The sequence below is a fragment of the Rhea pennata genome, chromosome 8, assembly GCF_028389875.1.
Source record: "Rhea pennata isolate bPtePen1 chromosome 8, bPtePen1.pri, whole genome shotgun sequence".
Lineage (NCBI taxonomy): Eukaryota > Metazoa > Chordata > Aves > Rheiformes > Rheidae > Rhea > Rhea pennata.
This window is the reverse complement of record NC_084670.1, coordinates 33,060,796-33,086,873: the sequence shown is the minus strand read 5'-3', so window position 1 is coordinate 33,086,873 and position 26,078 is coordinate 33,060,796. Positions and strand designations below refer to the sequence as shown.

Genomic DNA, 26,078 nt, shown 5'->3' with positions numbered 1-26,078 from the left:
GCTCGACTTTGTCCTTTTTTAAACCCCCTCCCCCCCGGGTTTTGTTCGGGTACTTGCGTATTTCAGTTGAAGCGGGAACCATCACAAATTGAAACAATCCGAGTGATAGTCACAGATACTCAAAGGTTTGCTATTCAGCCTGACACAGGGCTGTTATTTCTCTGAGAAGAATGTGAGGTGTTCTTTATTTTCTCATCTCTGAAGCTTCACAACAGGACTATTACTGCTTTTCTCTTATTCAAAACTGAATCCTAAATGGGAACAGTAGTGTGGCAGCTTGCATTGGTCTAACTTGAAGTGATAAGAAATGGTGGAAATCTTGAAATACAATCCTGATTGTGTAAAACTTCTTCGTAAGTTCCTATCAGGCTAAAATTAAGTTACTGCCTTTTAAACCATCTTAAATTCACGATTGCTTTTGTAATGAGTTATTTTTCATTCTGTCCTCTTAAAAAAAAAAAAAAACAGGAGACCACTAAAAGAGATTGCTCCAGTAGTGATGCAGCAAAAAAAAAAGACTAAATTCCTGACAAAAATTACACAAAACATGATGGGGGGGAATAACATGTTAAGATGGTCCCCAATTGTTCTGAATTAAAAGATATTTATTTAAGTGGAGAGGACATTTAGAAGACTCCACTTACAACTAATAAAACTGCTCCCTTGAGCTGCATTAACATAAATAGGATAGAATCAGCCATAAAACCAGTTAACTAACTGGAACAAAAGGGAGAGCTATAATTACAATAAAGTAGGCTAAAAAGCAAATTTAACTGAAGCCTTTTATGGGAGTTATTTGTGATTATGTTAATGGCTCCTCTGAAGCTATTAGGCATCATCTCTAAGTCAGAGCTAGTAACTGTTCCTGTGTATCCCTAAATGTACACAAGGTGTTGCAGAGAAAGGCTTCAGGCTTGTCCCTGAGGTCAGGTTTTTCTGTACTGCCAGGTTTTTTCCTTTGTCAAAAGGACAGTCAAAGCAGCTCTGAAGTGGGACACAGTTTCACATGTTTCACTGAGAAGCAAAAGAGGAGTTTGAGCCTGGGCATCTTGGAATTCTCTTTCTGTTGAGTATTTGTCTTGGGAGACCTGCCAAGGTGTTTGTTGATCAGCAAGGGTCAATCCTGCAAATAATTAGTTAATAAAACACTAATATTCATTAAAGGCTGTCATTTGGCAGCTTCTCCTTTGTATTTTTTGATTCTGTTAGAATGTATGAATTGCATGTTGTCCTGTTGTATGGTGTAGAAATAGGGTTTGGGGAATAGTTACCTCTGCTAGAGTACATCTCAAAAAAAGTCACTTCTGTAGCACAGCAGCACAGAGCCTTCTAGTCACAACAGCATGACTCAAAGCTGTTCTGATAAACTTGGGAAAGGAGCTGCACTGAAATCCATATTGCCATTATAGTAAGTACCTATATCATGGTGATCATTTAGGTGTTGGTTATAAACTTGCAGCTGATACTCTTGAAATTCCTCTGTTGCATGTTGCATCACTAGGCTTGAGATGTCATTTAGAATAGTACTTTGCCTGTCACACCAGTGACAGGGGACTTCAATATGCAGGAAATCCTTTACTGCAAATGGCTTGAGCTCAACACACTTCAGAACATAAGTATTTCAGTTTTAAAAGTGTTTCTGCTCATTCTCAAACCTCGGTTACAAGTTGAGACTCTGATCTGCTGATAGTCATGATAGAGGCTCTTCAACCATGCTGAGAAAATAATCTTTAGTTAGAAGGATTTTAGAAATAGATGCAAACTGATTGTTTTTGCCTTTTCCACTAGGAACCCAAATTCTGAATGGTTTTCTGAAAGACCAAAAAAAAGAGAAAAATTAGGTTCCATTGGTCCTTACCTTTGTGAAGGTATCCAGGAAGCTTCTTGGTGGAATTTACTAATCAAAGCCATTTTCTGTCTCAAGCAGACAGTAGTTAATAGCAGAAAGTAATTGGGAAAATATACAGGAGTCAACTTTTAGCTGATTAAAAAAAATCAAATCTCATTTAAAATTAATTCTGGAGTGATAAGCTGAGTTTTAACGTTTCATCTGTTTCGGTCCAACAGATTGTAGCAAATGAGGAGGCCTGGTACAGAATGCACAGATGAGCTGCAGGTGCACAGAGAGAGGAGCAGAGCTATGTGGAGCAGAACTGGAAGGTCCACTATGATAACTGGACACTGAGTAACACCTGCTACCATTTAGTTCTGTATAGAAAAACCTTTCTCTGTGTTTAGTCTAGCATATATTCAACAGTGTGATCCTTACTCCTTCTTTACCCACTTGCAGGTGTTTGAGATACGGGGATTCTTCCAGTTCTATTGAATATGCCATAATAGACCACACAACTAGCGAGAGTTCTGCATCTCTGAACTAAAACTTCCCTTTTAGAGGAAGATCTATGTGGAGAAGGATGTACAGGAATAAGATAGGACTTTTTTCCTTATAAGATTGAAACTGCTTGCTTACAAGAACCATTAAGATACCGATTTCAGTGATACATTATCAGCTGATCAGCATTGTGCAAGACAAGCAGCAGAGGATGATGGTAAATAAAGTTTTAGGACTCAGACCTTTAAGTCCTTGCCAACTTACATTACTTATTTAAGGCAGTGTTTCTAAATCCTCAAAGTAGTTACTTCAGCCTACACTAAGAAACAAACTTCTAGAAAAAAGCAAGATTGTGGTTCCCTGGAGAAAAAGCTGGGGAGGGGAGGGAGGAACCTGATTTGCTTCAGCTGCAGGAGTATTTAAGCAAGGTTAATCTACAAGAAATAATGCAAAATGTCTGCTGAAGAAGCCTTTCCCCACGCGTGAGGAATCCTCAGCTCCAGCTAAGCAGGCCTAATGGAGTCAGCAGCCCAGACTGCGCTTGCTTTAAGCTTTTATCCCAAAACAAGTAAGTGCTCACAAGTGCTGGGAGAGTATAGGGTTCTAGGGGGTGGAGGGAAGTATCTGCAGGCATTTCCAAGGAATGCCTCTGGGAGAACAAGGATGTACAAAGCCCTTAAAGCACCCTCTCTCAGCAGGAGTTTTATTTTTTTTCCTGACAAACCGTACTCACCTTTGACATGACTGGGTGAGGGGAGAGAACGGGCAATCATTTCTCTACAGTGGAGGAATCCAGCGGCGCGCGGGCTGCCAGCACGGTGGGAGCGTGGCCTGTGGAGGAAAGGCTGGAGGTACGCTGCGCGACCGCCGGCGCCTGAGCTCGGTTAGCGCTTCCGCGCTGTGAGCGCGGCGCCCTGCCCAGCTGCAAGGCCTCCTCTTGGTCGCGTTCCCTAGGCCAGCGTGCAGTCGACTTGGAGCAGGGAGAGGGTCGCTTGGAGGCTGAGACTTTGGGGCAACTTTAAATGCGTTAATGCTGTTACAAGAAGGCTCGGAATGCTCTTCAGCGGTCTGAGTACAGGCAGAAAGGGACCTCCCCCTTCCTTCCGCAGCTGCAGGGGTGAGAAACCGCTCTTGTAGTGTGCATAACCATCGAACCTTTAATCTTTTAACTAACACAAAAGGTGGGATTTGAATTTTACAACTGCACTTACAATTAGAGATGAGGTAATGAAAATGAACAGAACTTTGCTAGTTCATAAACGTGTCTCAATCCAACTCATTCGCTACAGTTACCCCTCACTCACGTTTTTGAGTCTATTGAAGCTGTTTAATACGCAGTTAAAAACACAACTGAAGTTGCTGTTTTTAAACCTACTTTGCAGTGAAAAATCCTCCTTCGCGTTTCTGGGATTACAGGATCAAATGTAGAACAGCAGCTCCTGCGCCAGGGCATGGCGATCCCTGGAAGAGCCGTGCCTCTGCTCGCCGCGCGCAGGCCTTCTTCCCTTCGAAGCGCTGCAGCATCTACTCACCCTCCCCTCTGGAGGGGCCACGAACAGAGTGGCCCTGAACGCTCCACCTGTGAAGAAACTTCTGAATGCTGTCTTTGACGAGTGCCAAGGGGAAGCACAACGAGAATTTCCAGTAGTTTGTTCGTAACATTTTTGCTTTTATTGTCCGTTTGAGAGTCTGTGCGACTTCAGTTGGACACTAAGAGCTGTTAGACTTACCCGTAGCTAACACACATAGTGTACTTCAAAAATAACATGGTTTAAAAAAGGACAGAATAGTAATTTTGAAAATAAAATAGTTCATAGCACTAAAGAGTCACAGTGCAATCAATGGTTTAATCAAACAACTACGTTTTTATATAATATTTAAAGAACATAAATATTCAGTAAATTCACTACAACATGAAAATAAAAGCTTCACATTCTCCCACGCTTTTTAAAGTGGGGACAAAGTGACAGACAGTTCCTAGCCAGACTGCTCAGCTTCACAAGTTCCTCTCTTGCTTAAGGGATCGGACGTTACCTTAGCTATCACAATGGGAACGTATGCTGCAACTAATCTAGAAGTTCCCCCATAAATTTTAAAGCATTGATAATCACAACACTCCCTCCCACCCCCCACACCCCAGATTATATTCAGTGGACATGCACTAATAGTCTATACAATGCAACATTTCACCAGAAAATAATGAATAAAGTAATTAAAAACTACTCCCCCTTCCTCTTTGTTTTGGGGCCTGAAAACTTCAGTTTCATGGCACAACTACAAAACCCAAGTGTTCCCAGTAGGAGAAAACAGTTAAGTTCTTCAGAGGAGCCTGTGTAGTTTTTCTATAGGGATAAAAATCGACCGGGGGACAGCAGTCAAAATGGACACATGTTCACAAGTGCTGGACTGGAAAGACAGAAGCGGTGGAAGGGCAGGCGCCTTCCCGAGAAGATCCCCGGGAATACGAACACTCACGTACCACTGGCCAAAAACTCAGTCTAACTACAGGCGAGACAGAGGAGGAGCAACACCGTGCGGCGTAAAGGATATTACTTCTCACTCATTAGTTGGTTTTTTTTTTGTTTTTTTTTTTTGCTTCTAGCTTCAGATGCCAAGAGCTGAGGGTCTCCTCACCAGTAGGTTTTACAGCAAAGGGAAGCTCACGGTGACTATTTAGTTCCCTGAAGACAGAATGCGAATAGGTAGAGCAACACCCATTACGTGAAAGCAAGGTCCAGTGCGAGGGAAGAGGAGTTTAAACATGCACACAAACAACAGCTACTGGACTTCACACAATGACCTACTGCCAAGTTTAAAAACTTGAACCTAATTTAAGACACTAAATGGTAAACGTTGTCAAGTACTAAAATTTTCTTCCAAAGTGCTAAGCCACATTTGTTAAAGCTATGGCAAAAAAAATAAAAAATAAGAAAACAATTCTTAGAGCAGCTTATGGTTGAAATCCTCCCTACTCAAACTGAAGCCCAGGTAAGCTCACAGCTAGGGTGGCAAGAATTCTATAAAACAAAGTATTTGCACGTTTCATTACATTATCATGCTGGAATTTACAGAATTTGCTTTACAAAGAGTCTCCAAGACAGTTCTTCACAGAAAATCCTGATACATTCACAGTAAAAATCTGCCATGACAGGGAGCACAGTAGAACTGTAAAACTATCAGACGACTTTGCTCAGTTAAGCCTGTAAGGACACGGTAACTGCAACAGGGGCCAAACCGGACATCGCAGTGTACATCAGTGGGATGTTCTACAGAGGGAAAGGTCCGTTTTGGGGTGGGGAGCGGTTTAGCTGAATTATTTGTTAAAAAAAAAAAAAAAAAAAAAAACCTCAAGAACCACCTTACACAGAAGTACTAAGCCCAGTAAGCAGCATGGTTTTAAAGTGTCACTTTTCTCACTATAGCCATGTTTGCTCACAGTAAAATGACTGAATAATAAATCCCTTTTTCTAGGGAGTCAGATTACTTCTAGCTGCAAGACTATCGGAAAGCAATTCTCTACCATCTTCTTGTATGGATAACCATTAGCAAATTACAACATGATTTAACACATTCCTTGGCATATGTTACTACTGAATAGCCTTAATTAGCTATCCAATGCTCAATACTTCACAGAGGCTACTATAACTGTGTCAAATGTTTTAGAAATCCAGATTTACCTGGACTAAATTAAGACATTCCAAAGCGGAACACTTGTTATCATGCAACGGGAACAAAAAAGCATGTCAAAGAATGGAATGCACTGGAGAAGGTCATTTAGTCTCCTAGAGAAAAACAAAAAAACCACAACAAAGTCTAAATTAAATACAACCCAGAATACTGTCTAATCATATTAATAGGTATACCGAGAGAGCCAGAAGACATCACATGTATTGTCCGTGAAAGTAATGGTGGTGTCTTCTTTCAATATTAAAGAAATCACAATTATAAAAAGAGTTAGTCCCATCTCAGTTTTCCTGCGCAGCCTATTTATGTTCCTTTGTCGGTGCATAGTACAGTTCCATAGGTTTGTTCACCTTCCAGTACTTCTCACTGACCAGTTCCAAGGAAAATGAGCCATTTAATACCTAGAACACCAAAACAGAAATGGAAAAAAAAATGTAGTTTTTGCAAATGTGCATGTAAATTTTGCAAATGTAAAACTTGCATAAACAGTATTGTTGCAACAGACAGCTACAAAAGTTGGAGCAATGCATAGACTGAGTTAAAAAGAAAAAAAAAAGGTTTCAAAGCTCTGCAAAGGTTCTTACTGTGAAGCACCTGGGTATCTAGTTGTAGCAACTGACACTGCACCGCTACCCACCTTGTTCCGAGCTCAATCTGACTGCAATATTGCTGAGCTGCTTTATCTGTATGTTCTGAAGTCATGCACTGAGAGTAGGATTCTTCCCTACACATATTCACAGCAGCTGTTTCATACTGCAATACCAGAAGTCTATGGGAGAACGGAGAAACGCTCCCTTATGATTGGCACTTCCTGATTCTCAGAAGCTCTATCTGCCTTTGGGCATGAAACAAAATCTTCAGGTGAAATAAACTTTTTCTCTTCAATTTTAACTGTAAAAAAACAAGCTGGTCCTCACCTGACATAGGTCAACCAGTAGTTGCTGGCACCACTAGACTTTACCCTGAATGATATGCATGTCTCCTTTTCTACTAGCCAATCTTTTGCTAGATACATTTCCTACAAAGCAACTGATGTTTTGAACCTCGGTGTTGGTCTTAGGCAGAAATCCTACTTACAGTGAACTGCCCATTGGCGGTAGCAATGTAAATGGTGTACTGCTTCTCACTGGCAGTGTCGAGATTCATCTGGTTCGATTCTCCTTTGCTTCGAAGCTCCTCCAAAGCCAACCTTACAGCTAGGTACTTGGACAAGTGATCAACAGTGGCATTGCCTGAGGTCTTGATGTATCTGCAACAACCACCACAAAGGTAACCAAAGGCAGCTGAGTTATAGGTAAAGAAAAAAGGCATTTGGAACTGCCATCTCCCAAATATTAAGCAGCAGGTGTGAAAGAAAGCTCACAGGAGCATTAAGTGGTTTCACTCAAGACGTGCAAGCAGATTACTAAATTATGCTGTTCCACAGAGTCCTTGTATCCTTCTGACACTTCCCCCACAGGCCCTCATGCTATTTGTAGAGAGAAGACAGCGCTGTCCTGTCATCTGCTTGAAATGAAAAACCTACTAACAGACTGTCAAGGGTTTTTGAGAGCTACTCACAACTGCTCAAACCTGCTGAGCAGAGATGCAATCTGACATTCCTGGATGGAAAGTCACAAGGTGGCAGAGCTACACACACTCTCCGTGTCTGCTCCTTGCTACAGCTCCCCTGATCTTCTCGTTACTGGTTCCTTCCCCAGTTCTTTATGCAAGAAAGAAGAAGTCTTGACAGGCAAATCCAGCAGTAGAGGCCTCCCCCAGAGGCTGTCTTTGCCTTTCAGAACAACCCCCAGGATTCCCTCACAATTCCAAGCCACAAAGAAAAGCTGGCTAAGGCTTATAATGTATTTATAGGCACTACAGAGAGATATCTCATCAGGAAAGAATGTCAGGAAGAGATCTGAGGAAACTCCTCACGACTGCTCATTGCTGTGATCCATTATTTGTAGTCTATGCTTGGACGCGATCATGAAAAGAAATGCCAGGTGAAGCTTCCAGCCTACGAATCATGCTGATACAAAGCTGCTCCAAAACCTGCTCGAAAACGTATGCAAGCTTTCTTTATGCCCACAGGATTTTACAGCAAGGAGAAAGGGACTGATAATATACCGTCGTCCTAGTAGCTACCGAGAACTGTGACGCTGGAAACCTTAGAAACATCTTTTTCTGTGATCAAAGGCTTAAAACAGATTGTTACGATAACATTATTTTTTATAATACTGGACCAATACCATCAATCTGACTTGAAGCAGAAAGACTGCAAGGATTAAACAGGCTGTGGTATGACCACAGTAAATTGATTTTAAAAGCCTTGAGAAGTGACAGACAGAAAAGAGAAGCGACAGTAGAAGATTATAGCAGAATACACAAAGAGGAATAGAAGACATTTACCTCGTCTGTGCACTATCATCATTCTCCATGAGGGTAGGATGAGGCCTGAAGACTAGTTCTATCTCACTAGCACCGTCCATTACAGGATCTATTGCCACAGTTGTGTTATTATTGTCCAGTTCTAGCCCAGAATCATCTGATGTTTTGGTCCTCTTATTACTAGGCCCTGCTTCCTGGTTGCTGTGCGTTGAGGCATTGCTACAGTGTGAGCTGTCACCGTTATCTTCTGCACCACTGCCGTTCTCAATCTGCTGTTTCTTGCCCCTCTGTAACCTGATTAGAAATAGGTGGAAATAAATGTCAGCTCAGCTGCTAATCAGCATTCAGAATTCATCCAAGTAACCTTCACAATTCCCTCCCGCCCCAGGATCAGTCATGCTAAAAGTCAGAAATGGGTGACCTACCAGGTAGAGCATCCGAGTATAAACACTTCAGAGATGTAAGGGGGAGGAACATATTTATAACATTGTTTCACATAAAGAAATATTCATAGGAAAGACTGTAGATTTTCCTATCCCTCAAACACATTCTAGAGACTTTTTTTAGGATGGTTTTTGATTTGATACAATTATTTTTATTTTTCAGCCAAGACAGATGATTCCTTTCATCTAAGTACAAATTCGTACATGACAAAGTCAGTCAAACAAAGAATCATACCATGCTTTACTGTAACATAAAGTTGGAGGCTTCTTTCCCCAGCTGGCTCTCCTGGGTTTAAATCCATACCAGTATTCCACTTCCATGTGTACCTCATATAGTCCAGCCTTGTGTATTAAGTTGCAATTAAAACACCTAAATTCTGGCACTATGTGTATTTATTTGCATATAATGGTATTATTTTGGTAGAGGATTCATTGTATTACAGCAGTCTACTACCAAAGACATGTTACCTGCATTTTCGTAAAGCTAAAACGGGTATCTGCTGTCTACATCTGGCTGCAACAGAAGTGGCAGAGAGCAACATGAAGGTTTCTGTCAGTAGACAAAGGTTAAAAATTACTTTGGCAGTGTTTGGAGGAGAAAAGAGGAACCCCCAAATATTCTGCAGACAGGTGGCATACTCCTAGTATTGCAGGCTGACAAGGTTACAAGCAGACAAACTGTGTAGGTTGCATACCTGTTCATCGCCTGAATCTTTAGTCCTTCCTCGATGCTGTGACTTAAAGCTTGCTGGTTATTGTGTTTGCTGATTCTTGCTAGCACTCTCTCCTGATGAGCTTCATATTCATCGCGGCTTGGGTAAATTTTACTGATGAGAGCATCAAAATTGGGATCTGGTCTCAGTGATCTCTTTGAAACTAGCTTTTTACGACACGTGGGACATTCTTTGTTGCTAAAGGTCAATAAGAAGAGAGGAAACACATGCTAACTCTCCAGCTATAATCACAGTCTGCCCCAATGCTACAGTTCTTAGACAAAACACTCATGACTTGATACCTGAAGCAAATCCTGAATGGGGCTTCTATCTTATGGCAGATCAGGTAGTTCAAGATACTTGAACAAAAAACCCAAACACACCTCTCCCTGCTTCATTTTTTTTAAGTATGTTTAAAGAAACTATGTTTAGACTAAAGAGCTCAAAAGTCCTACTTTACAAACTGGTTCCTTCTCTAAGCTCTAGCTAGATTTTCACCTAGGAAAGACACATTCCTAAAGGAAATAATAAGTATTGAAGGCATAATCTTCTGTAGTATTCTTAACAAGCCAAAAATTAAGGAACCCGTTACACAGTCTGAGTATATGTTTGTTCTCATTTAACTATCATGTCAGGTTTACACACTTTTTTTCCCCAGTGAGGAAGAGGTCTCAGTAACTGAAACCTCATTAGGGGCTTTGTTCTTGATGGTTTTCTCATCTCTCTAATGACAAGAACACTACTGTCAATCACTGGGCACAGCAAATTGTGTGTGACCTCTGAGCACAGGTAACTGCCATCATCAGAAGGAGATACTTACATCGCTGACTTAATTGCTGTTGGTCGTCTCATAATTTTACTATGTTCAAGAAAATACGCTCTTGTAATTGAAGAATAAAAGAAAAATGATTTGTATTTTAGCATAAGTTATATTAGTAGTCAAGCTACGAAGTAGGACTGCTGCTGAAAGGTCACACTTAATTTACTATGCCCAGGTAACTTCTGCTCAGGGATTGACAAACACATTCTTGTAAGAACAGTTCAGCCCTGGGTGGCTGAACACTGAAGAATGAGACGCGCTAGGTGTGCGCAGCACGCGGCTGCTCTACTGCTGCACATCGACACCCAGGGCTTAAAGGACTTCCTTGACCGCTTCCAGATCTAAAGGGAAATCCCTTTCCTCTGCTGTAACATTTACATACCCACTCCTGAGGGCTGTGATGATGCAGTCAGCGCAGAAACGATGCAAACATTCTTTTGTCGTCATAGTGTTTTTTAACATATCCAGGCAAATGGGACACATCAGCTCACTGTGCAAGCTCCTGGGCGACACCACTATTTCCAAGCCATCGGTTATTGCTTCCTAGTGTAAAAATCAAGTAAAAATTCTCTCATGAAACTTAGTAATTTTCTTACTGAGGTTGCACTTTTTACTATCCTTTTAGTAAAGATAGTTAGATATTTAGACAAAACAAGACACATGCCACCTCAAGCACACATGTCTATTTTTCAAAAGCACATTACCTGAGGCGTTCTTTGCAGTTCATACAAACTGAGCTCCCAAGTTTTGCTTAAAGGTTGCGTTCCGTTCGTCTGCACGGCTTGGGACATGGCTGGGAACAAAAGAGATACAAGTTACGATCTACTTCCTAATAAAAAGGGCAATCAAAATGCTGCAGGCGCACTCATGCACAAAGCTCTTAGCTAACCGTGCTTCCTGGAAGCACGCTGTATCGCCTTTTCTTCTTCTCCTGAAAATACAGCACTAGGGTTTTCCAATCGTAAGTTTAGAGAATACTAAAAGATAAAATAAAACCTAGTCATAACAGTAAATTCAAAGAGCGCAGTTTTCCTGAGCAGCCCCACTGGGCTCCAGTGGAGCTGCACTCGACTCGCAGTGTCTTGGGAGCCAGAAGTCAAGAGTGCTAGTTTCAGAAACGTGAATTGCACAAACAGGATCAGGGTTTTTCTCATTTTTGAGATCAGTAATTTCATACAGGCATTCCTGGAAACGGACAGGGCTAAGAAAAACTGAGCACAAAAGATGAGTGATACACCCTGGAACCACTGTTATTGGAGAATTTGCTTAAAGACAAATCTTTCTGCATTTCCCTTACACACACACACACACACCCCTGCAGAGAAACCGTGCCTTTCCTGTCAAATTCTGTAATCAGCACCTGAGATGAAGCTAAACCACTGCACGTGTTCACTACAGTCATGCCAAAGGAAGCCAAGCAAAACGCAGAAAAAAGTCATGCTTTCAAACAGGAAACATTTTCATGCTAGGGGAGAAGAGGAAATCTTCCCCATCTCTCCAAAAATGCCTTCCTGAAAACAGGAAAAATTTACCTTCCATTCTGTTGTACATTTATAAACAACGTAGCCACGTAGAAAGACTGCAGTTGCAGACATTCCCACTAGGTGGAAAAAGCAGAAGTGCTTCCATCCTTTCTTTTATCACTCCTTTTAAACCTAGATTTGCATTTCCAGACCCTTCCAATAGGTAGCCAAATGCAAAGTCCATTGGCATCTATCAAGAACTTTATAACCTAGTTTTAAATTCAGCAAGTTCCAGATGAAAAGGGGGTGAGCCTCTCTGGAGAGCAGGGTTACTTTCTAAGCTGCAATTAATTGTTGAAGGAGAAGAGAGAGAAGCGGTGCAGCAAAGTTTCTGATGTCGATTCTTCTCCAGGCACAGAAATTAGAGGTTTTCCTACTTAAAAAAAAAAAAAAAAAAAAAAAAAAAAAAAAAAAAAAAAGGTGACAGACACATGCTGTCAACTCCAATTTTATGATATAAATATTATGCTCTATATAATATTCTGTGCACTACCCTGCAGAAGACACTGTGCAAGTGTCGTAATAAATAATTGATCTGCTTTATTCTAAATTTATTGTCATCTGAGATGTAGCCTGCTTAGTTCTCACCCAAAGGTCTACAGCGATGGCACTGCAGAGTTTTAACAGTAAGGAAATGGGCCTTCAGGCCAATCCAAGGATCTCTCTGAAGCTAGAAGCATCCACATCATCCACTCACCACTAGCAAAGGGGATTTGCTTTCAGAAAAGGCCAAGTTTCCTCAGCAGCTGGTGTGTATAAAGTCCAAATCAAAGCAGCAGGGGAAACAGTCAATTCAAATATCAAAAAAAAGTAAAAAGCAAAAATCACACCGCAGAGCTTTTCTTCTGCTTAATGATCAACAGACGAGTGTCTGTCCGTAGCTCTGTTTCTGTTCCCCTGTGTTTTAGGATCTGTTTCCAGCTCTGTATCGGGCCCGACACACGCATTTGAATGAGTTTTGACTGCTTTTCCTTACGACACCCTTCGACATCAAGTTGAATCCACGTTTCTTCTCCCCGCTGAAATCTAACGCAGCAGCATCAGCAGCACCCGCCGGTACCAAAGATCCCGCTCCACTAAAGCTGCCCTGCCCGTTTGACGGTCAGCGAGCCCCAGCCAGAGGGCTCCGGCCCCGATCGGTGAGGCGCCTCTCCAGACACTCTCCGCGAACGCTCCTCTGCAGCCGCTCCGGGGACGGCGGCCGGACACGCACCTCCGCAGCGAGCCGACTCTCGGCTCGGTCGCTGCGGCCAAGCAGGAGGAGACCGCGGCGGCTCCTCGGTTCGACGGCACGTAACCGGGCTCCGCCACTCTCCCTTCTCTCGCGCCGGCTGGGGAGCTGAACGGCTGCAGCCGGACCGTCCCCAGCTCTCCTTGCCTGCCACGAAGGCAGAGCAGACAAACGGACAACTTTTCTAGCTGTCCTGTCAGCGTTAAGATCTTCAACAAAAATAAACAGACTACACTTGCGCTCAGTTTTAAGACAGTCCTCCGCTATCAGGTTAGCAGGCTTTCCCCCAAAGAGGTCCAGCACGGCGCAGGCCAGACCAACAGATCCCTTTTTAAAGCTCCAAAATTAGGAAAGTCTTTCCTGAGCCAAGCAAGATTTTGTTGTTGTTGACAGCTTCGTTCAGTGCGGAAAACATCAAGTGACAAGTTCCTGGACAAACAAAATGACATTGTTTATTAACTACTGCCAGTAAAGGGAGAGGGAAAAAACCCCACAGGAAACTCGCCCCTTTACTCTTCAGTCTGGAAATGTGATGTACCAAAACCTCCAAATTCTCAAGGTCACTTGGAAATGGAACATGGATAAGCTTCTAGCCGGCACAACAACCAGGGCTATATGGAAGCTTTACTATCAGTTTGCATCTTTTAAAGTGTGTCTTAAATAAAAATGTCCTCACACTCACTTTTTCCAATTAAAAATAGTAAGTGGGTATGGTCATAATAGCATTGCACTTAAGTTTTCAGATTTTTTCCACTTTGTAAATGAAGACGACAGGATCCTTTCTTCAAAGGTCACACACATACTGGCACTGGGAATAAAGTTAAGACGCGCGTGCTCTGTGAGCCTTTTCTCATCGTGAAATTTTGAGCAATCTAACGCACCATTTACCATTACATCTTTTAACTTGTGTTTTTTTTTTTTTTTTTTTTTTTTTTAATTATCGCTTTTCTATACTCTCTAGATATAAAAGGAAAGCAATCAGTTGCACAACAGGAAGGAATTTCTTTAGGTTATGGTTTTAAAAGCCAAAGAGCAAGTAGTCCCGCTGAAACTTTGAAGCGGAGGTCAGACGAAGGGGGAAAGTCCTGTTTGCGCAGGCAGCTCAAACGCTGTCGTTTCAGAGCCACCGCCGAGCACGACTAGCGCGAGCTGTGCTACAGCCCGAGGGGCACCAGCGTCGCTCAGCAAAAATGTAATATTGCGAGGACACCCGCAGTCCTTCCGAGCAACTCGGCCTTCCAGGTCAGGGCAACTCTCGCCCGTAAGCCCTGTAATTAAAGGGTTCGCACAGCTGCCACTGTGAAAGGCAGAGCTCACCGAAGTAACCGAAAGGAAGGATTGCAAACCTGAGAGCAAGAAATGCTACGAGTCCGTTTGCTTTCTTGTCACTCCCGTTCGCAACAGCTGTTAGGTTCCCCCTTTCCACAGGTTTTCCCAATATTCCACACTAATAGAAAAGATTGGATATTCTCTACAGATTTTTTTTTAAATAAAGAACCAAAAAAAAGAACATTTTTTGCCTTGCCAGAACATAATAAATAAATAAATAAAATGGGGAGCAAAACAAACTTCGTTATTCTTAAACAGCTTCAGAAATAGTTTTGACTGATTTTAGATAACCAAGCTTTATCCACAAGCGGAACAGCTCCCTAACTAGGGAGATGAGTCTGTCAGCTTCACTAAAAAGCACCGCATCGCTTCATCTGAAAGCGCAGCTATCGCAGGCCCATTTCTTTGGGAAACAGGGCTTATGCAATCTTGCTCTTTGTGCTCATCCATCTGTAGACTATTTCCCCAAACAAATTTGAGGACAAGCGCCTGGAGGTTAAAGGCAGAACAACAGAATAGTTTTGTTCGAGGAGCTCTGGAAAAGGGGCAGGCAGTTATAGGGGGGAAAAAAAGCGGCGTGAAAGAGGCCGCAGAGGAGGCACGCTGATCTCGTGCCCACTTGCCGAGCAGGGAATTCCCGCAGGAAAGTCCTCACTGCGTGCTAGAAAAGTCCAGCACAGCAGCTTCTCACTCGTCACGGGCCAAACTCACTTTGTAAATTCTTACGTGAAACGCACTTAATTATCCGCTCAAATATATAGTCACGAGGCGCAGCATGCTGGGCATTCAGGTGTCTCGTGCCTGCAACCGCTCGGGAAAAACCGAATCAGTCCGGCAACAAGCGCATTTCAGAGCATTCGGAGCTGCAGTCGGACACGCTGGCTCGGCCGCCAGGGAGCCGAAGGAAGAGCTTAGCAGCAGCTTGTCGCTGCTCCCGAGTTTCTCTACCCTCTTACCTTCTCCGCGGTTTACCACCCTCACCAGCCTATCATCACTTCTTAGCCCAATTTCTCAAAATGTCAAGACTTGGCATTAGTCAAAATTTAAGATCAGCTTAACTCTACACTGGAACTAACCACGAAGCCGGCCCGGGGGATTTTGCACCAGACGACACTGGGAGATCCTTCGTAACCTGAATTATTTCACGAAACACTCTGCAGCGCCTCTTTTTGCCTGGACCGAGGCCAGAGGGCAGCTGGCACATGCGGCTGTGTCGGCACAGCTTGAGGTCAGGGAAAGGGTGGAAGAGCTGGAAGGAGGAGGCCACACCACGGCCCAGGTGTAGCCAGGGTTGCTCCAGCTGCCGTTTAACTCAAAACATTCTTCCATTCAAAACACTTTTGAGAAAAAAAAAAAATGCATCGGGCCTTGAAAATAAATGTACGCACACTAGTATCAAACCCACAGACATCAAAAACTTCTTGTTCCAAAGGTAAAATGTTAAATATTTAGACTTAAAATAGTAAGACAGTTAAGCCCCCATTTGAGATGCCAATTTCAACAGTATCTTCAACTCTTCCAACTTCTTTTGAAGGACTACATTTTATTAAAAACAAGTAAAAGAGTTGAGTTACCCTGGAAGCTTAATATAATTAGAGGTTTACATTTTACTCCCTAATACCATAACTGCTGTTAGTGATAAATTATGTTCGAACAAAGTGTTCAGTTCAATTCATTTGTACAATTAAGCTCAATTCATCCCTTTAAAAACATTCTGAAATGTATGTTTTTTCTGTTCCTCATTTCTGGCTAGGAGCTTGATTTGAAAAAAATAAATGTATTTCTGGAAAGACATAGTATTTGAAGGAATCAATCTTCACTGCAGCTTGTTGGCAACTCTGATGGTTTTATATTCCATTGATGGCTTTTTGTATGTACTGCAAATTATTTAAAGATTTTATTGCAATTATCTAAAAATCATTTTTAAGTAAGAATTTATGTAGAAAAGTGTTCATTGTTTTCTGAAGTTTTCCCCCCCTCTCTGTATCTCCAAATGCCTTAGAGGCAAAGTTCTGCCCTGGAGGTCGTTTTGTTCCTGCTCCTGAAACCAACTGCCCAACGATCCTGAACGTCAGGGCATTTGCCCACGTCCCCGCTTCTTTTTCTCTTTTTTATCCAAACTGTCACCACTCATTCAATTATCTCCCATGAGGTAGATACTGCACTCACTAGAGTTATATTCTGATTGCAAAAGGGGATGAGCTCAGGAGTCTTTCCTTACTAAAAGAGCGCTTTCACCCCTCTCAGCTCTCAGTCTTTGTCCTCCCAATATGAAGTTTCAATGTCACAATGTTCCTAAACGGGAAGGTTTTCACTTTGTGAACACCACCACTATCTTTATAGCAAAGCTGAACACGTTTCTTTGAACAGTGTGGTAACAGCACCCTGCGAATTGGGCCTTTAGATGCTAGTATGTTACCAAAAAATAGTAATAAAAAAAACTTCAGTGAATAAGTCTGCATAACACTGGAGTTTCTTCTATAAATATGCAGTACATCATGTGTTCAAGAAAAAGAACACTTTCCTTAAGTATTTTCTTAGAGCTTGTGAAAGAAATCAAGGGTAAAATCCACAACTAGGTATTTCTGTCTAAAATGAAAACTTAACACAAACTTTTCTCGGACAACATTTTAATAGTATTTTGGCACTTATCTCCTGCACATACATTTTAATTGGCCAATAGCAAGTAGAAATGCCTTTGGTTTTGACAATCTGCTAAAAGCAGCCACTTCCTTAAGATCTTAAAAGTATCTGCCAGAATTTTAAATTTGCAACTATTATATAATAAAGCTGTGAAACAGTTTGGGACTAGCACTTAATCTGTGAATTCAAGAGGATCAGAGGATCAAAAAGCACCTTCAGAGTACAGAAAGAATGTGAACAAATGAGCAATCACAGAGTGTCTAAAAAGAACATTCACGGTATAATTTCCAAAGATAGACATTATCAGTTAATAATCAACAGCAATGCAAGTGGGCTTCTTTCTGAATGCCTATGATGTTTAAAAATGAGTGGTTGCCACTTTGCTACATACTTCTGTACACACTAACTAGGATTCCATCATCTGTGAAGCACGATCACAGCAAATTAACAGGCTATTCAAAATGCCGAATTAATACAAACTATGAAGCCAAAACTCCAAATAGCAATTACATGCCCCAGAAGTCAAATCTGAGAGCAAATTATGCCTGCTTCACAGTGTTTTCCACCCTCAATCACCCCATCAGCCTGCAAACGAACCCATCCTCGCACTCTGCTTGTGGGGCAGAGACCCTGAGTCAGGAAGAGCGAGGGAGAAGGCCGCAGCTTTGGCCGGGTGCTCTGCGCTCCAACCAGCCACGAGAGGAGTCCCCCTGCCGTCACCCGCAGCCCCCAGGCACTGCAGCAAACCTCCTCTTTTCTACTTCTCTCCAAACCTGCAGTGAGAGCGAAAGCAATGTCAGCCCAGAGAGAAACCCCCAGGCACCTCCGCTGCAGAATTTCCTGCTCCCCTTACACTCCTCCCTGGCCAGCCGGGTAATGGTAAAAAGATCACGGTTACTATTGCTCAAAGACTGACATGAAAACCTGCATCTCAGGCAAGGTGTTTGCCACGGGCCACTAAGTGTCCTCTCTCCCTGGTGTTGCTTTCTTCCCCTGAATCCACTGGGAGGGAAGGGGGGAGCCTATTTTAATCTTAAGAAACAGAACTAGAAAACTGTGTTGAGCTAAACAAATTAATAGCAACTGGTCTGAATAAAAGTATGAAAATAAAGAATGACTGGAACTATCTTGCGGCCAAACAGTACTATAAATAATAATAACAAACGTTAATGCATGCAGTCTGTGTGATACATGTTATAGCGCATGAAAGATAGTGTGATGCACACTGAGAAATGAATAGGCAAAACGTGGCAACTATCTTGCCAATCCCTTTTTAACACTATTGGCATCTGGTTCCTTGCCAATCTATTTTCCTACTTCATTTACAGAAGTAAATAAGGAAACTAACATTCAAATGTTTTAATTATATCAGTGACATCCCATCACAGCTGAGAAAATAATATATGTATAATGAAAGTAATTTTAAACAAAACATGAATTTGGGGGTACATCCAACTCCCACTGAATGCTAGATACTGGTTGAATGGCATAAAGTAGTAATGTTTTATAATAAAATTCATATTTGAATACACGAGTGTGACGCTCACTCAAGGTTTTGTCTAGTCCTACATTTAAAACACAAACTTAGCTTGTCCTCTATGAAAAATAGCACATTCTCCTTAAATTTGTAGTGTTTTGTCATCAGAATTCGTTTTCTAGGAATTTACAAGTATTTACAGGCATTTCTACAGTTTGCTTGAAAACATATCATCTTTATGACATTCTAGCAAATTCTCACACTGGCCACCTAAAAATTGAGTCTGGATTTCTCAAAGTTAGAGACTCATTGAAATTATTTGTAAAGGTTACCCCAGAAAGATTAATACTTTTTGCTTTTATCTCATTACTTCTACTAATAAAGGTTTTCATCTGGAAGAGATTACACTACAGGAAAAGTATTTTGATACTGATATGATACTGGGAGTGTATATGGATTAGAGAAGCTGGATTTATTCCCAAAGCAAGCATTATAAAGCTCCACACTACCAGATGGTAAAACTGAAAAATCCAAAGTTTGTCAGTGGATAAAGTGCAGTTGCTAAAGAGAAACAACTTCACTTCTGCCCTGTGACACCATCACCCTGGAGAAAGATGAAACCAAAAGCTGTGCAGTCCACTTCAGACTGAAAAATGCCCCCAGAAGGCAATAAAACCGAAGAGCCCCAGGGCACCAGAGCAGCTTAACAGTATTGATGGTACGTAACATTACAGAAAAGAATGTTTTTACTGGTATGATTGTGCCTCTTAATCATACTAGTTCTGAACTTTTACTTTTCCTGCAACTAGCCCAAACCCCTGTTTTTCCCACAACCCATCCCACAAGCTTAAAGAGCACTTCTCTGCAAAATAAAAAAATCCCTCCTTGCAAAGCCAGTACCACCACCTGCTACTATCGTTATGAAACCTGTAGTAGGCTCGCCTCCAGATGACATCTGATAGAGGGGAAAAGTACCGGTATTTCTGAAAAACACCGGCTCGCTAGCACGTGGTCTTCAGTTTCTTCGGTGTATTTATTCTCTGAAGGAAGAAAGCATTTTGCCTGGTGCCCTAAGAGCTGGAATTGTCCAGTTAATTGCCATTCACAACTTACTGGCAGTGAAGTGAAATGATCTGCAGAGGGTAGGTAACAGCATTTCCAGTCTGGCTGTCAAGCTGCTCACCCTGGCCCTAGGAAATACTTGCGCTTCACAACTGCGACCTCATACAAACCATCTGCTCTACACATTTACACCTACACAGTAACTCAGTGAACTGTTAACACTAATAAAAGTGACCAAAAACAGAGCAACAACTCTCTCATCTCAGATGTCAAGAGCACTAAAAAAAAAAAAAAAAAAAGTAGTATTAAAACGTTTGGTCATGCTCAAGGCTGTTTTATTATTGTCTTACGAACAGTCATGTACTTTTCGATATGACAGAAGCATGCTTTCAAACATGATTTTAAGTCAATGCTTTGCTGTATATTTATTGGCGCATAAGCACTATATGTGTATGTACCTTGCTCTTACATAGCTGACACTCCAATTCCTGTTTGTTCCACGATTTCTGTGTTCCCTGGTAAGGGCATCACGGCCATTTCACGCTGCCTTCTGGATCACTCCATTATTTTCTATAGCATAAATCCTTAGTGTTGCAACTTACTGTTTACAGTTCTGTTTTACACCTTCTGAAACATCTCCTGAGCCACAAAAACTGCAGTACATAAAACTACCACACCGTTCACAGAGAACTCTCTCTACCCTGTATTAGTTGCCTCCAGGTAGTCCAGAATTCATAGAAACATCAGTTTTCCTGTAGCTACCACACCTACAAACACTCAAATTCATCACATTTCAAAACCAGGCTATTTCTATTAAAAAAAAAATAAATCTTGGAGAGGTTAAATAAAAAGCTTTCCAGTTTTTGGTAAAAAAAAGAAAATGCCTGCAGTTCTAAAGCAACAGGTAGTAAATTCATTTAATCACTAAAGCCAAAAGGAACTGGTATCTTTCACACGCAATCTGTATTTTGTATAAAGTGAATACTGAAATACTGTATCACATTAAAGCTTTCTGTCAGGAGTGTGAAGAAAACTGTGAGAGAAACAGTGCATTTTCAGTGCTGCTGTGGACCAATATGTCAGATAGGCACCTGACCTCAAAGGCATCAAACGTGCCTAAGACCTTTGCCAACAACTGATATGAATAGAGAAAAAGCTATTAGCAAAGTTACTAGCAAAGCATAATTTTGCCCTTTAAAGCAGCAATTTGAAGCACAGCTTAGTGTAAGTAAAACTGCCACTTTCTCTGTTATTTGCTAAATTCTGTGCAAAGTTTGTCATATTAAGAAGCATGCTATCTTTACAGTGCATAAGACTGCCTATTCAAGTCTCAAAAATGAACATCTTTAATTCTGAAGTCTGAGGTTGATTTATCTCTAAGAACTTATTACCAGTTGTGACGGAGAGAGGCAAAATAAACCCTTCTCTGCCTAAAATTAATTTCAGTGTTGCATCAGATCCTAACAGGAAGGATAAAAGATTAAAAACTTTTGGGAAGCAAATAAAAACAAACTTTCAGGTTCTGGAAAAGCTGAATCTGTCATACAGACCAAATGCATGTGAACAGGTACATCTTACCTTAGGAGACTGTTATTCAGACTTGCTTCTTTTCCTTTTTAAATGCATCATCTAGTTTTATCAAATAAAGTGTGAGCTAAAAGGGCAGGATTATGGACAGAGACAATATTTGCCTAGAAGCACTTTATTACCTTTACACTGAAAAGGTGGTAAGGATGTGTTTTTATCATACTGGTAACATGTTTATAGTCCAGTGGACCTCACAGTCTGCAGGGAAAGACCACTATCACAGGCAGGTATCCAAACACCATGTATCCTGCTATTGTGGGACGTATCCTTGCTGCAGAATTACACTTCAGAAGCAGTGCTTTCATTTTCACAGCACTTTCTAAGCCTCACAGCACTGTTGGCACATTTTTCAGGTTAACCAGCTTCTTACTGTCTCCCTGAAATAACAGATGCAGAAAGTGAGAATTGAGTGCTCAATTCAATAAAGATTAAGTTTGATGATTTCAGTATACGCCTGTTGTTAACTTTATAGTTGCTGCTCAGTTTGACACAAATCTTGCGAATGTACTTACACCACAATCCAAATGACCTCCCTCATTTCCACAAGCGCAAAGCTAGGCAATGGCTAGGTCTCTAGAAAACTAGTCTTCCACTTTCAGTTTTTACAGCTGGGAACATGAAGAACTGCAGTCCTCAACTGATGACTATGCTGGCAGAAATCACTCATGTAGCTACAATTATGACATGAGAAAGATCTCAGCTGTTTTGATCCAACAGCTTAGTACACTTTTGGTGGTGATAATGCAATGTACTTAATTCATTCCTCGTTCAGGACTTGGCAGTTGTAGTATACCACTGTGCCCACAGAGATAAAATCATTCCTGACAGAGGTAAGAGCAGTCAAAGCTTCCTGAAAATTGTCTTGTTGTTAGGCACGGTCAAAATCAAAACGTGCACTCTATTAAACTGCAAACACAATGATAATTTTAACATGAAGTTAACAAACAGAAGCTGCAAAACTGGCCTAATCCTTCCATATTTGATTTGTCAGAACGCTCTTAAGGGCTCTATTTCACACTCCCTCCCACTGAGCTGCAGTGGTTGTCCCAGGCTTCAGACGCTTCTCCCGGGCCCACAGCAGCACAGCTCCTCCATCATCTAGCTGCTGAGCCGGGGTACAAACGCCCTGAAGTCACGTTTCATTTATCAGACCAGTCTCCGAATCGCAATGCCTTAGGAGTCAGCACAGGTCTGCGTCTGCTGGGAAACCAGCAGGCAACCTCCGGCCCCACAGAGCAGGGGATGAAGGCATTTTTTCAATTTCACCAGCAGAAATCCCCAAAGCCTGTTCATCAGCTTCCTGGATTGCCAGGTTGCTTTGATAAAGTATTAGAGGAGCTAAGAAGCTTCTCCAAACAATTTAGTAGCACCTTACAGTGCATTTGGCTCGATTCTGCACAACGGGTGTGCTGCCTTCCCTGAGCTGCTGAGATCACAGCAAGCCAGCCGCTTCCTGACCTTTCTCTTTAGCATATAACACACCTACTATCAATCACATTTATTAACCCAAGTGGTAATAAGTAGTATTATTCTAATGCGTTAATATTGTGGGAGCAATTTTGAGAACATCAAATCATGAAACATGCTTGTTTCTCAATTTTTCTGTCATCACAGAGATACGATAGCCACAAAAATTCCTCAGCTGCTTATCAATTGCCAGAGTGAGGCTGGCCACACACAGTGGTGATAAAATTTTCTTGATAAGAATAAAAGAAAATACCTCTACTTGGTTATTAATAAAGAGAAAAATAACTCCCCTCCACACTACACTTGAGAGACAAAAGAAAGATTGAAGTAATCTTATCTATGACTGAGTTATTGTCTATAGTAAGTATGGAGTAACAAAACTGATTTGGCAAGCTAATAGCTTTGGTCTAAAGCTGGATGCTAGCTAACAACAATTTGTGTTTTAAGGACTCCCTTAAATAAAACTGTACATTTTATAAACAGTACTCAACTAGCAAAAGTTTAAACCCAGTAATCATCCAAAATAATTTAATTTTATCCCAGAGAGGTAAACACTAAAGAACAGATTAGGTTTTTAATTATGTAGAATAATACTGCTACCTCCCAGCTGTTCCACAGGAGAAGTGAGGGGAAGGCAGATGGGGTAATTCCTATAATATTTCACCACTGCAACAAGTCTAAGTAGCTCCATAATACTGAACTCTGTTCATTGCTCAGAAAATTAAGAATTTAAGGTCAGTTTCGGAGGCCACTGATTTTCACCCATAATCAAAACCAAGTTGGAGAAGGAACGTTGTTGAGCCTAATCTTTCCTCTCTATCTGCATCATTATCAAACTGCTGTTTATTGAGTCAAAAATAATTTAAATCCTCCTTCCTGCTTCATCTAAGTAAAAAAGATGGAAAGAATTGTTCTACTCTGACACTTCTTCCATACACGTTCTGGGTATCGGTGCTTCATTAAAACTAGGTCCAGTGCTGCTTTTAAGAAAAACACACCTGAACAGTTTCAGACTTATCTCTCATTTTTTGAGGCTGCCCTTCTCCATGACTTTCTCTTTTTCCATTGTTATTTTTTTAAGCAAAAGAAAGAAAAATATTTAAAGGAAGCTGAAGCAATTCAGGTATCCCAGTATCTTTTTCATATATAAGACTGAATTGACCCATACGTAAGACCCTGAAAATTTCAGAATCCTGCTGACACCAGATGCCCAAGCAAATCTTTCTGCTCAACATGGTGCATCATTCTTAGTAAACAAAATGCCACTGATACAGGCAGAACCATACAATTTATTTCACTGAGGCTTGCACTGTACTTTAAGACTTGACAGAGAATGCTTTTCTTGGCAACTACAGCAGGGCTACTGTTTTAAGGCTATGATGTCAAAGGTCCAAATTTTAGCCACCCAAGTAGTAAAAAACCTCCTCAAATGCAAAATTTTTGTGCCATTATTATTACGAAGCTGAACGCAGAAAATATTGAAACATTTCATAAACATTATAATATAATTCACCAGCCAAAAAGCTCCAAAGAAGTTCTAAACTTATTTAAATATTACTGCTTAAGTTCACTGTAGCACAGCCAGGTCCAGCCACAAAGCTTACTGCCTGACAGTCTGGATCGTGCCAACATCTGTCCAGCAAAAATACAGATCAAATAGTTCAGAGTTTCCTCCCATCGCCACACAGTTCACAAAACTAATCCTTCAAATAAGTGCATCTTTTAATGTTAAAAGATACCGCTTATTAATAGACACTACTTTCAAAGTAAGAGCCTCTTAGCTGAGAAGTTGAACACCATCTCTGAGCTTGACGTGATGCATAAAGATGTCAAATTATCTCATTACAAAAGTTTTGAGTGAAAACAGAGAGGACTGCAAACGCGAGCACTTCGACTGGAAACTCCTATGACAAATCAAGTCCTTGTCACAGAATGAGTGACATGTTTGATTAAAGAATTTTCCTCAAGCAAAAATAATTTCAGCTGCACACTACTCGCATTTTTCTCAAATGCCAGTGATTTCCTTTAATCCCTGAAAGCCTGTGCATGACACAGTTATCGCACAGCGAGAATTATAACCACTTCCAAACAGCACTGGATTATGATTTATCGTACTGGAAATCACCTTTCTCCACTAGTCACCCTCTGGATCTCTCTGGAATTAGGCATTTGATCCAATTCTTCCCCCCAAGAAGATAGTCAGAAAAAAACAATAGCAAGCTATACAAAAACCCTAAGAAGAGAAATACTGCTCAGCACACTTGTTTTGTGGGTGCGCTACGCTGCAGGGACAGGCCAAGGCAGGCAAATGATTTCAAAGCGCCAGCTAAGGAGGGGTAAAAGCTGGCAAGAAGCAGGTGCTAAAGGCGGATCGGACGCAGCGAGAGCCAGCAGAGGAGGCGAACACCTGCAATTCCCGACCGGGTCTCGCTCCGACCGACGCGCTGTGGGGAACGCTGACACTTGCACCACAGGAGTTAACACCGTCTCCAGCATCATTCATCGGCATCCACGCACTGCTCAGAGGGCTGAAGGGAAACAAAAGACCGGGAGGGAGCAGTAAATCACACCGAATATTGCACTTTCGCTAGGGATGATTTATGAAGATGTTAATGGCTCCTGGCTCGGTAGAGGAGCCCTCCTGCCTTCCCGCGTCAGGCTCCCGCCGCCGCCGCTCCCTGCGGGCGGCCGTTACGGCGCGCGGCCGTTATCGCCGGCCGTTACCGCCGCCGGCCGTTACGGCGCGCGGCCGTTACCACGCACGGCCGTTACCGGCCGGCGCCGGCTCGGCCCCGCGCTCCGCCATGCCGCACCTCCGCGCTTCGCGGCCATCCCTCGCTGCCGCCCCGTCGCGGGGCTGGCAGGGCTCCGCGGGGCCGGGCAGCGCCGCACACGCCCCGCGGGGCGCGGCGGGGGGCAGAGGAGAGGGGCGCTGACACGTCTCACGTCCCCGCTGCCAGCGGCGGCGGCCACCGCGGGGGCCGGGGCCGCCCTCGACGCGGCGGCGGGGGGCAGCGCAGTGGGCTCCCCCCGGCTCCCCTCAGGGAGCGCCCAGCCCTCGGCCGCAGCAGCGCGCACCGCGGGCGGGGAGCGCCGCGCACCCTGCGGACGCCCCTCCGCAGCCCCACTAGGGGGAGAGACCCGGCGGGGGCAGCCGCTGCCACCGCCCCGGCTCCGACCCCGACCCGCCGCCCTGCGCTCACCGCCCGCCGCGCTCCCGCCTCAGGCTGCCGCCGCCGCGCCCCGGCTCTCGGCGCCCGCCACCTCCCGTCGCCCTCTCTCGCCGCCGGAGACGCCGCAGCCCCAGCAGCACAATATGGCGAGCGGCAGCCTCCGCAATGGAGCTCGGGAAATAGAGGGGAGTTACATATTCATGGCCGGGGCTGGGCAGGGGGAG

The 26,078-nt window shown here is 42.6% G+C and overlaps 1 protein-coding gene across 2 annotated transcripts; it reads right to left on the bottom strand.

Moving 5' to 3' along the window:
* Positions 1–3,894: 3,894 nt before the first annotated feature.
* Positions 3,895–26,006, bottom strand: RNF2 (ring finger protein 2). Of its 2 annotated transcripts, XM_062581919.1 has the most exons (8): positions 25,885–26,006; positions 25,089–25,209; positions 11,067–11,155; positions 10,745–10,905; positions 9,525–9,740; positions 8,408–8,680; positions 7,094–7,265; positions 3,895–6,417 (listed from the first exon to the last, which is right to left on the bottom strand). In XM_062581919.1, the coding sequence occupies exons 3-8, from the start codon at positions 11,151–11,153 to the stop codon at positions 6,316–6,318; spliced, it is 1,011 nt and encodes a 336-aa protein (XP_062437903.1). In that variant the 5' UTR covers positions 11,154–11,155; positions 25,089–25,209; positions 25,885–26,006; the 3' UTR covers positions 3,895–6,315. The 2 variants fall into 2 exon arrangements, with proteins under 2 accessions (XP_062437903.1, XP_062437902.1); XM_062581918.1 differs by lacking the exon at positions 25,089–25,209.
* Between the last annotated feature and the right edge of the window lie 72 nt (positions 26,007–26,078).

What these genes read in the sequence shown, in the direction of transcription:
- RNF2 (XM_062581919.1), bottom strand. Translation starts at nt 11,153, where the DNA reads ATGTCCCAAGCCGTGCAGACGAACGGAACGCAACCTTTAAGCAAAACT. An exon ending in ATCACAGCCCTCAGGAGTGG is followed by an intron (nt 9,741 to 10,744) that starts GTATGTAAATGT and finishes ATTGACCTTTAG; the next exon opens with CAACAAAGAATGTCCCACGT. An exon ending in AAGATTCAGGCGATGAACAG is followed by an intron (nt 8,681 to 9,524) that starts GTATGCAACCTA and finishes ATTTCTAATCAG; the next exon opens with GTTACAGAGGGGCAAGAAAC.